The sequence below is a fragment of the Lissotriton vulgaris genome, chromosome 8 (assembly GCF_964263255.1).
Source record: "Lissotriton vulgaris chromosome 8, aLisVul1.2, whole genome shotgun sequence".
Taxonomy (NCBI): domain Eukaryota; kingdom Metazoa; phylum Chordata; class Amphibia; order Caudata; family Salamandridae; genus Lissotriton; species Lissotriton vulgaris.
The window spans coordinates 1,282,665,915-1,282,678,265 of record NC_141696.1 but is presented as its reverse complement, the minus strand read 5'-3'; the positions used below and the strand labels follow the sequence as shown (position 1 = coordinate 1,282,678,265).

Genomic DNA, 12,351 nt, shown 5'->3' with positions numbered 1-12,351 from the left:
TACATACACATATAAGTATATACTGAAGCATATACAAGAGGTCTCGAATGCTCGACCAAAAAAACTCTACAACATGGCCAGCGTTGATCGAGTCATAGTGATGGGGTGTGAAGCTTATGCATGAGACAAAGGCATGAGACATTTTCAAAATGTACTTGTACGTTCCCCAGTCACCTAAACTATACACAATGAGTCCTCCAAATATGTCCAACAAAAAAATGTATTTCCACCTGAAAGCGCTGCTTGCAAAGCTATTTTGAAGCTCATGCTGTCTAAAATACCTCATCCTATCATTTCTTTAAAAAAGTACAGTAACAAAAAGTACAGAGAGAGCGGGCTCTGTGTCAGCCCTATGCGGATACTGCATTTAATGTGTTTTTCACGCTTTGCCATGATTGGAAGACTGCCATTCAATGCCATGATATTGTGAGGATGTTTACACTGTGACATATGCGTTCTTTGTAGGGTTTGGTGATGGGATCAAATAGTTGGTTTGTCAGACTGCAGACACAACATGACGCCTGGTTTCGAATGGAGATCCTGTGTCTGTTTAATGTAATTACTCTGGCATTTTAATTGCTGGTTTAGGCTTTGTTTAGGAAGTGCTAGCTCTTTGAATTCCTCAGTCTGTCACAAAATCACAGTGCTTTTCATTAATCACTCTTGCATGTTCATTAGATCAAGTTGTTGAATTCACTGCTTTGCCCACAAATAGGCATTCTCACAAATGGAATGAATATACTAGTCTTTGTCAAAAGTATTTACGATCCAGTATTTTCATCTGAATGCCTCCCCAGATCGATTGCAAACTTCATCCTACGACTCGTTTTACCACACATTTTCGGAATGTACAATTTAACTCTGCGAGGGCTGTCAAATCAGTAAAGACACCTTACTGCTAGCTTTCATGGTGCTTTAGCACAATATGATATGTTATTGCGGGATTCGCTTTCTAGGACGGGGGCAATACACAAAGGCTTCAACAGTTACCATACACCTACCCAAACAGAAAATTATGCCCATTGGCTTTACCGTTGCTTGTTTACAGTTGTTGTTGCCAAATGCGTGTTCAAGTTAATACATGAGTCATTAATTCTTAGCTACCCCGTTATTCTCCCTGAACTCTGTTTATTGCGGCCAGATCTTAGAAGGATGGGCATCTGACCCCCTGAAGACTCGGTCTAGTTATACTTTGCAGGTGCACATCTCATATTAGAATGGGAGCTCACCAGCTTTTGTCACACTGTGATCACAGTGGTGAATAAAGTGCAGGTGCAAAGCATTCAATCTAAACTGCAACCATCTATTGTGTCTTTTCATGGGGCTGTGACTCACTGACTTTGATATTCCTTAGAAGAGGGTGAGCTCCAACAGGAGTTTCTCCCTGGCTGATTATTTGGTTTGAGCTTATCATGAAACTGACAAACTAAACTCTGTGAATGTCTGTATCAGTCACTAACCTGTGCATTCAGTAAGACACATGTAATCACTCACCTAAACATTCACGCACCTACTAAATCCGCCATCCAGACACTTATACACCTACTCATTCTTCAATACACCTAGGCATATATATATAATACATATTTAAACTTTATAGAAACACACATTCACTGGATGATGTCATCAGTGACGTCCTTTGAGATGTCATCAGTGATGTTATCAGGGATGTCACTGACCAAGTCATGAATGATGTAATATGTGACGTCATCAGCAGTGCATTGCGAGGGCGTGAGTCACAGGGAAATTTCTGTGGTTTTGTACGAGTGAAATGTCCAACTAACTATGACATGTCTGAAACCTATGGTTTTTTCAGTGAATTTCTAAGGTTTTTTTAAATGCTAATTTCTAACTATAACATGCCTGAAACCTATGTTTTTTTTCAGTGAATTTCACATTTCAAATTTCAGGGCCTACTCCCGTACCACCCCTCACCCTACTACCACCAAGGCAGTGCAGAACAGGACAGCGAACCCTCCAAAAACGTTATGGTCCCTCATACAATAGCTCAATGTTGGGAAATGTGGCAATCGTTTTTTCAGTAAATTTGAATGGTTTTTTAAAATACTAATTTCTAACTATAATGTTCCTGAGACCTATGTATTTTTGTGAATTTCAAAGGTTATTTAAATAGTAATTTCTAATTATATTGTTCATAAAACCTATGTTTTTCTCATTCATTTTGAAAAGAAAATGTGATATTTTGTAATTTTAATATTTTAAAAATATTTTTTGTAATTTATTTTTATTTGGATTTAAACTATATAACGTCTTCTTGTTTTTTATATATTAAACAACTACATACAGTATGAAAGGGAGCCCAGCCCAGAGCCACATCCGAATACCAACACATGTCGGAGACTTACTGTTCAAGCAGCTCCAACACCCAAGAACGCCACAACACCCAGCACCACCCCTGGAACCCCCCTACCACTGAGGCAGCGCAGAACAAGACAGCAAACTTTCTGAAAATGGCATGGCCCCTCAGCCACACAATAGCTGAATATTGGGACAGATGTGAAACTATATGTGAAGGAAGCAATTCACCCATGAATAACAATGCACACAATGCAAAGTGTAGCGGTGATGTGCTGGACACATCTCACTATGCAGAACACACACCTCTCCATGTGCACAAATACTACTGGTGCTTGTAGTGTTGTGGACAGTGAACCCAACCATTTTACGTCAAACACTAGGGAAGATCTCAGTCATGTAGCTGTGTCCCCCCCCTGTAAGCATAAGCGTAACCGGATTGGGCTGGTCCGACGTACGCCACTTCAGCGTAGGAGTGTGAATAAATAGGCCGGAGCTCTGGGCGTGGTTCACTTGTGGGAAGGCCAACGCGTCTGCCAGGGCGGCGCCCCTCACTCTGCCACGAGGCCGGCATTGCGACCGCCAACCTCCTCAGCCGATCGCTGGCTTCCGCTACACAGGCCCCCAGCGGCACAGCACCATGGACTTATGTCTGTACAAACTACTGCCTTCGATATACACTGCGGACAGCAAGGCTAACAATTCAGATCGAGTCGCGATTGCAGATGACGAAGTCCAGTAGGCAACAGACATTGCTCAAGTCAACAACACGTGCATGTGGGCCCTTCTTGATCCCTGCCTCCGGCCTACACTGCGGTGAGTAAGGCTCACAATTCAGATCGCGTTGCGATTCCAGATGACGCAGTCCAGTAGACAACAGACATTGCTCAAGTCAACGCCACGTGCCTGAGAGACCCTTCCTCACCGCTGCCTCCTGCCTCCACTGCGGTGAGTAGGGTTCACAATTCAGAGTGACACGCGATTGCAGATGACGCAGTCCAGTACGGCCTGCCCGGACAACACATCATATGCACAGTAGATCCCACATGTGGCACTGTGTCCTGAGTCCTGAATGGCAGTGACCCCAAATCCGTGGCAGCGACCACAGCACCAGACTCCCTTCAATCAGTGAGGCGTATATGGAAGGCCAGCGACACGTGGTGCCACTAACCCTGTTCATCACAAGACAGTCCCGCATGTGGAACTGTGACCCGAGTCCTGATTGGCAGCGACCTAAAGTCTGTCGCAGCGACCACAGCGCCAGACTCCTTTCGATCAGTGAGGCGCATTTCCATATAGAAGACCGGCGATATGTGCTGCCACTGACCCTGTTCAACACAAGTAGGCGAAACGTCGTGCCACTATCCCTGTACAACGCAAGCTGCAACACATGGTGCCACTAACCCTGTTCAACAGAAGCCGGCGACACGTGGCGCCACTAACCCTGTTCATCACAAGCTAATCCCATATGTGGAACTGTGTCCCGAGTCCTGAATGGTAGTGACACAAAGTCCGTCACAGCGACCACAGCACCAGACTTCGATCAGTGAGGCATATTTCCATATGCAAGGCTGGTGACATGTGGTGCCACTAACCCTGTTCAACACAAGGCGCGACACGTGGTGCCACTAACCCTGTTCAACACAAGACGATCCCACAAGTGGAACTGTGTCCTGAGTCCTGAATGGCAGTGACCTCAACTTCGTGGCACCGACCACAGCACCAGACTCCCTTCGATTAGTGAGGCGTATTTGCATGTGGAAGTCATCGATGTGGAAAGTATTGCCGACGGAAATATAAGTCAAAGAATACATTTTACACAAGATGTCGATTTGGCTTTCCACGTCCAGTAATTTCCAAAGTAAGAGGGAACAGTTTTATGTTAGCAGTGAGGCATACCACCCGAAAATCACCCAAAAATACTTATAATTTAAAAAGAACAGAAGTATCGAAGTACATAAATGATTACAATCCGGTGATTTTGAAGATGTGGAATGCAAATATGGTCATACTATATGTTGCAGATAACTCAATTGCTGTTGCTCGCTATGTCACGTCATATATTACCAAGTCTGAGAAGACAGAATTGGAAGAAATGTGAGAGGAAATTTTGTAGGAGAGACACTTAGCAAAACATTGTACAGCTTCAGCTTGAAGATGCTTTCACATCGAGAAATTGGACCCTACGAATGTTCGGATCGATTGACATCTGCAAGTTTATATTCAAAGTCAAGATAAATCTTGGTCTTGCTACAGCACGAAATCGAGTTTTGAAATCTGTACAAGAAATTGAATACTTGGCACTGAATGAAACAGAAAGTACAGATATTCTGAAAACAAATATGTTGGATGCGTACTATCCAAATAGAAGTCTATACCAAGAAAACATATGTCTATATGAAATACTGCAACATTATAGTTTTTTTTAAAAATCACAGAAAATATAAATGAAGGAAAATACGCTGTAATTGGATCTGAAGGATGTATGTAAAAGCATGACAAAGGAAATCTGATTAATCACAAGAAATTAAGTTGTGATACTCCAGATAAAAGATGGTTTTTCTATTTAGTTCTTTTGCAACTCTTCAAACCTTGGCAGGCTGAAATGGAATTACTTGGGCATTGTGACTGCTATGAGGATTCTTTCAATGCATGTAAAGATAGCATTGAATGTACAATTTTTCCAAATTATCTCCAAATGTTGAACGAAGAGATAAATCAAGGAAGAACTATTGCAGCTGAAATAGCCAGAGATAGTTTTCAAGATAGTCAGAGTTCACATAACACACAATCTTATGTTGCTTTTCATCTAACAGGCTGTGAATCACGAATCAACGTTCCCCCCCTCAACACCTCCAGAGCTGAACGTGCGAAAAATCTGCGATAATGCGTGGCCATCCTGACAATTAACACCCAGTGTAAATTGTGAGTTCAGCTGGACCGCGTGTTGCATGTACGCAACGACAGAGGAAGTTGCTTCGGCACGTGGTTGACCCTCTTACACACACGCCGGTGGCAAAAGGTGAGCAGAGAGTCTTCTTTCAGCAGCAGCGGGCAGTCACCTCTGGGCGGTGGGAGTGGATAGTTTGCAGCAGTCTGTGCGCACAAGAGCGCACACCTCCAAGCAGTGGGAATGGATGGGGTGCACCACCCTTATTGCGCATTACAGAAAAATAGAATTACACGTGTGCAGTTGTATGTTCTCTTCAATTACTAATTCTATACTATCTTTCCGATCACTAAACTTGAAGGCTGCACTACCTCCCGGCTTGTGGTTGGAGACACACCGGTGGCACAAAGGTGAGCTGCAAAAATGTTCTCCAGTCTCAACACTCGCTCTCCATCTCTTCCTTTCTCTCTCTCACACTTTCTCTTTTTCTCTGTCTCATACTGTTTCTCTCTTTATCTCTCTTCCTATCTCTCACACTGTTTCTCTCATTGTCCTCCTTTCTGTCTCACTCTCTCTCTTTGGCTGGCTTCCTCTCTTTCACTTTTTCTCTCTTCCTCTCACTCTCTCTCTCTCTTCCCATCTCTCACTCTTTCTCTCTCTCTTCCTCTCTCACTCTTTTCCTCTCTTACCCTCGCTCACTCTTTCTCTCGCTCTTCCTCTCTCACTCGTTTTCTCTCTTCCTCTCACTCTTTCTCTCTCTTCCTCTCACTATTTCTCTATCTTCCCCTATCTCTCTCCCTCTTTCACTCTTTTCCTCTCTCTCTCTCTTCCTCTCTCACTCTTTCCCTCTCTTCCTCTCACACTGATTCTCTCTTTCTCTCTTCCTCATATCTCACTCTTTCTTTCTCTCTCTTCCTCTCTCACTATTTCTCTATCTTCCTCTCTCTCTCTCTTCCTCTTTCTCTCTTTTCCTCTCTCTCTCTCTCTCTCTCTTCCTCTCTCTCTTTCTCTCACACTGATTCTCTCTTTCTCTCTTCCTCATATCTCACTCTTTCTTTCTCTTTCCCTGTCTTCCTCTCTCTCACACTGTTTTTCTCTTGCTTATAGCTCACTCTTTCTCTCTTCCTCCCTCTCACTCTTTCTCTCTCTGCCTTATTCTCTCACACTGTTTCTCTTTCTCTCTTCCTTGTATCTTACTCTTTCTCTCACTCTTTCTCTCTTCATCTTTCAGATCACTAAACTTGAGGTCTGCACTATCTCCCGGCACGTGGTTTGAGACACACCGTTGGCACAAAGGTGAGCTGCAAAGATTTTTCCAGTCTCAACACTCCCTCTCTATCTGTTCCTTTCTCTCTTTTACACTTTCTCTTTTTCTCGGTCTCATTCTTTCTTTATCTCCTCCTCTCTCTCACTCATTATCTCTCTCTCTTCCTCTCGCTCACACTGTTTCTCTAGTTGTCTTCCTCTCTGTCTCACTTTTTCTCTCTTTGGCTGGCTTCCTTTCTCTCACCCTTTCTCTCTTCCTCTCTCTCTCTCTCTCTCTCTCACTTCCTCTCTCTCACTTCCTCTCTCTCTCACTTCCTCGCTCTCTCTCTTCCTCTCTCTCACTCTTTCGCTCTCTCTCACTCTTTCCCTCTCTCTAACTGATTCTCTCTTTCTCTCTTCCTCGTATCTCTCTCTCTTTCCCTGTCTTCCTCTCTCACACACTGTTTCTCTCTTCCTTGTAGCTCACTCTTTCTCTCTTCTTCTCTTTCACTCTTTCTCTCTCTGTGTTCCTCTCTCTCACACTGTTTCTCTTCCTCTCTTCCTTGTATCTTACTCTTTCTCTCTGTGACTCTTTCTCTCGTTCTCTATCTTCCTCTCCCTCTCTCTCTTTCTCTCTCTCTATCTCCTTTGCTGCAAGCATGGTGCACCATCTTATCTTTCTTTCTGCCTTGCAGGCTGTGAATCACAAATGGATCAGCAATGACACGCCATGGCTGTACATAGTTTTGTTGTTGTTGTTGTTTTGTTTAAATAAAATGTTCTATTTGTAAATCTATACAGGACTAAGATTCTTGTTTGTCCAACCGCACAGGGACACTTCTGGGTCAAAGAAGGTTGTTGGGGGTATGCTGGTGATGTGGGAAGAGGGTGTGTTACCTGATAATGTGGGGAGATGCAGCATGAAAGGGGTATCTCTCAGAGAAGGAACTCCGGTATGTTTTCAGAAATGCCTCGGACAGATGCCAGCTGACGGACTAAATCACAAAATGGCTTTTAAATATTCATGTAGTGTGCCTTATGAACAGTTCCCACACAGGCTCGCAAAGAGACAGCTGCGGACAGTGGGCTAGACTCGCAGAGGGTGAACTACGGGCCGTCCGCTCCCAAAGGAACAGCAGCGTAGTAGCTCGCAGTGGTAGAGACACAGCAGCGTAGTAGCTCGCAAAGGTAGAGAGCTGCGAGCCAACGCACTGGTTTCTAAAGGCATAGCTGTGAAGTGGTGATGTTGTGCAGAGGGAGTGTGAAGGGGGTATCATACAGAGAGAGACCTGCAGTAAATTTCCAGTCTTGACTTCACAGATACAACTGCAGCCCCGAGAAATCCCACTGGAACACCTGCAAGCCCACCACTAGTTCGCAGAGGCAGACTTTTGGGCCCAATAAGGTTGTTGAGGGTATGCTGGTGATATGGGAACAGGGCGGGTTACCTTCTGATGTGGGGAGAAGCAGTGTGAAAGGGGTATCTCTCACAGACAGAGCGACGGTATGTTTTCAGAGTTGCCTCAGACAGATCGGAGCTGACTGACTCAATCACAAAATGGGTTTTCAATGCTCATATAGTGTGACTCATCAACAGTTCGCACATAGTCTCGCAAAGGGACCCCTGCGCCCCACAGCAACGTACTAGCTTGCAAACGTAGAGAGGTGGGAGCCGACGAACAGGCTTCTAAAGCCATAGCCGCGACCCAGTGATATCAGGAAAGGCAGCGTGAAAGGCATATCTCACACAGATGCCAGTATTACCTCGCAGAGGTAAAACTGCGGACCCGATGGCTTTTACCCAGAGACATGCGAGCTAACGGAGTAAATCACAAAATGGCTGCCAACACTTCCTGGTTTCAACAGTTCACAGCGAATGAGCCACACGCTCGTGCTTGTAACCCCTCAGCCAATCACATGTCAGAATTCTCAAATATCAATATTTTTAAAATTTGATATTTCCTAAAAACTACTGAACAGATTTACACCATTTAAACAAAAGCATGCTTTCTGGACCATCACCTTTCTCCCTGCCAAATATGCCGTAATTCCATTCAGCAGATTCACCTGTAGTCTTCTGTAAAGTTTTGTATCGAAACTGCATGGAGAAAACACATTTTGGGACCCCTTTATTCTCAGCCCCTTCAACACCATTCACCCCCAAACTTTCAATATAGGACCTAATCAGAAAAAGAGAAACATTTTGGATAATTTTATAAAGATTCGTCAAACAACGGCAAAGTTATAAGCACATACAGACCTCCAGGAGGGGGGCCGTGCAACCCCCCTCCCAACACGAGTGAAGCCCCGGGGCAGGCGAACCCCAGCAGGCCACCGCAACCCATGCGAGCCCCCAAAATTCTTTTTTAAGAAATACCCTCAGAACCTAGCCAACCCAAGGGCCTTATTAAATTAAAACACGTGACCCCAGCGTGAATTACGTCAAAAAAAACAAAACATGTAGATATTTTTTGGGGCCCTGGGGGTCCTTCTAGGACCCCCTGAGCAGGCCTAGGGGGTCAGGGTGTTTCTACCATGCCCCCTTCCCTTGTTTTATACCTTTGTTCCTCCTTTTTCGGATGACTCGCTTCTACTGAGCCACAAGATGGCTGCAAACACTTCCTGGTTTGGACTACTTCCAGCCAATCACAGTGAAGCTCGCGCACACGACTTAGGCTCCGCCCAGATATCGAAACTTTTATTTCTCTAATTTCTTAACAACTACTGAACGGTTTCACACCATTTTAAAAAAGTTCGCTTTCTGAACCACGCACTACCTTTGTGCCAAATTTGGGGTAATTTCGTTCAGTAGTTTCGGCTGTAGCCTTGCACAAAGTTTCCTATGGGAAAATGATTTTTTGACTCTTATTTTTTGAATTTCTCAAAAACTACTGAACGGATTTACACCAAAAACAGATCGCTTTCTGGGCCAAGCTCTACCTTTCTGCCAAATGTGGGGTAATTCCGTTCAGCAGTTCGGTCTGTGGCTAGTCGCAAAATTTCCTACAGAAATTAACATGGGAAAAATGCGTTTTGGGACCCCCCTTTTTTTCTCAGCACCCACTTGACGAATCACCCCCACACTTTCAGGATAGGAGCTGACTTGGATAGACCTTTTTTTGAGAGAATTTCGCGAACATTCGTCAAACGACACCAAAGTTATTAGCAAATCAAAAATGCTTTTCCTATTGAAACTAGGTTCTTACTATAACTACCAACTGGCGACCGCCAGTAGGTAATATATACATATACATATATACAAACACACACACGCAGCGTCATTCGTCACTGTGTAGCAATAGTTAGGACCTAGTTACCATAGGAAAATTATTTTTTTTTTTGCTAAGAACTTTGGTGCCTTTTGACTAATTTTCCCAAAACCTTCTCAGAAAAAAAAGTTCATCCACCTCAGCTCCTTCCTGGAAAGTTTAGGGGTGATCCGTCACACAGGAGCTAGGACAAAGGGGAGCGTCATCGTCCCAAAACCTGCTTTTCCTATGCAATATTCATATTTTTAACAGTGCTACAGTCCAAACTGCTGACAAGAGACCCCAGCGCCTAGAGACCCGTAAGGAAGATTAAGCAAGCTATTGCCCAGAGTCACATGGTCCTGAGCTAATTTGCCGCTGGCACCAGGGATCGAACCGTGATCCCCAGATTCCGGAGTCAGTCGCCCTGGCCGCGGCGCCACACCTCTACTAATGATATATTCACAATGCTTTGTTCTTCTGTGAAGTCACGTCGATAAAGATGATATACTTTCATGCTTCCTATATACTGAGCGATAGTTAATAAAAAAAAAAAACTATTAAAATATAGCGAACATACTCTCATATATTAAAATATATTTTAATCAGAAAAATAAGCATTCAGGAGTCAAGCAAATTCTTTCGTACAATACCTGCATTAAGTATTTTTCCAAAACCAAACACAATTGTATATTTATAAGAAATGAAATATATGAAAAAGATCGGGAAAGAACGATTGTTTCTTAGCAACAAAGTGATCTGGTAGAGCACAATCACAAGAGGGAATTACTTTTTCAGGGTACTGAAATGCTCGATTTGAGAGAGATTAATAATTGCAGTTTGATTGTGCCAAACATTGTGTAATAGAAAAAAAGTCTTAAACGCGTTCTAATCCGAGTGACCTTCGCCTCGGTGGCTGAACGATGAAGGTTGTGAAATGCTTTGAAATGCAGGACAGACAGGTAGCCACCTAGTACTGGTGTAGAAACACAATGTACCAGCAGATAACTGGCTAAACATTTCATTTGCATTCTGGTTCAGCTTTTAGCTGCGGAACCTGTGGAATTTTAAGTAAACTGGAATGTATGGGTAGAGCGTCTTTCTTTTAATGGGAATAAACTTACTTGAATGAAGACGGCGCCATCTAATGCCGACTTTAAATCACTGCAGCCAGTGATCAGCGACAGCTGCTTCTCTGGACTCAGTGACCCTCGAAGCATGCCGGATTTGTTCAACTCCTCCATCTGTTTCCTGGTCAAAAGAGAAAGCAGCCACGTGAGATAGACCACACTGCGCCTTTCTTACCACTCACGCTCCACCGGGACCGAGAAACCACAAACAGTGTTACATGCAAATGTGCAAAAAACAGACAAAGGACTCCTGTAAGAATATTCGTGAGTAGCAAGTATTGAGTGAGTGTTCAGCGATGCAAGTGAACCTAAAAATAGGGCACAAGTCCGAAAAAAATAAGTGGGGGGACTAACCTAGTTAGTCAGTATAGGATGCAAGTGACATTATGCCGTGTGACATCACAGCGCAAAACATAATGGCGCATAACATTATGGCACATGACATCATAGGAAGTGACATCATAGGAAGTGGCATCATAAGAAGTAGCATCATAAGAAGTGGCATCATAAGAAGTGACATCACATTTTAAGCCCTCACATATATCTTTATCAGGTCTATCATGAGTACATTTGAGCATATTTGGAGTACACAGAGAAACCCTCCCGATTTAGGCAGAAGATTCACCCTTTTGTAAGCTACACATAAAACAATGTTGCCTTTTGTCAGCGTAAACTTCCTCTACCCATAGTCTTTAACAAGAAAAAATAGTGAAATTGAAATTATTACAACGCCTCCTGAGGGGTAGTAAGCACCATATAATTGCTATTTGTTTTCTGTAAATACTGGGAAAGACCAACAAATCTGTTATATTTACAGTGCATGCATATCTCCTAAACAGAGCCTGAATGAAGAGAAAAGCTGCCTCTCAAGTATGTGTGAAGTGCTAACAAGGTGTGAGCCTTTGTTTCCCTCTGCTGCATTTGTTCTAGGTGTGAGGCTCCTGACTGCTGCCAGCCAGGAGACTCCAACAAAAGGAGGCATGATGACCCCTCAGATTCTGCCCAGCAGGAGTCTGAACTAGAAAGCCCTCTCCCGCCTGCACGCTGCTGCTGATCGAAAGCAGACAACAACTTGCAGAAGCTGCTATTCCTCTTCTTAGGAGGGTGGAGCTACTGGTATGGTTCGAGGGTGGCGCGGCGGTGCTGGCGCCCAAGGTCGATGAGGGGGGAAAAGATGCGCAAGGCAAACAAAAAAACTAAAAAAAAATACAATTAACACTTGCCGGGCCGGGCCGGGTTCTGCGTCTCTGCTCCTGCTCTCAGACTGAGGCACAGGAAGCGTAGTCAGGCTCCCCTGACCTATCACAATGGTGCAATGCAGCGTTTTTTTTGTTGTTTTTTTATTTGTTTATTGGCATTTGCACTGTTATACATATTACAGACTATCATGAAATAACTTCTATACATCTGTTGATATTCTAATATATCCATATCAGACAGTATCTAGTAAATAGCACATTATACATCATTGTCATGATTACCAATTCAGGAATGCAGAGTTGTGACTGGTTTTGAGCGTCCT

The 12,351-nt window shown here is 43.8% G+C and overlaps 1 protein-coding gene across 2 annotated transcripts in view; it reads right to left on the bottom strand.

Annotated features, from left to right (window-relative positions):
• CRYL1 (crystallin lambda 1) overlaps positions 1-12,351 on the bottom strand; it is a 555,279-nt gene that overhangs the window by 459,624 nt on the left and 83,304 nt on the right. For both annotated transcript variants that reach the window (XR_015299353.1, XM_086935212.1), the window contains exon 3: positions 10,824-10,950. Coding sequence is in view for 1 of the 2 variants with exons in the window: in XM_086935212.1 (XP_086791338.1) it covers positions 10,824-10,950 (127 nt within the window). In the remaining variant the exon portion in view is untranslated. The remainder of the gene's footprint in view (positions 1-10,823; positions 10,951-12,351) is intronic.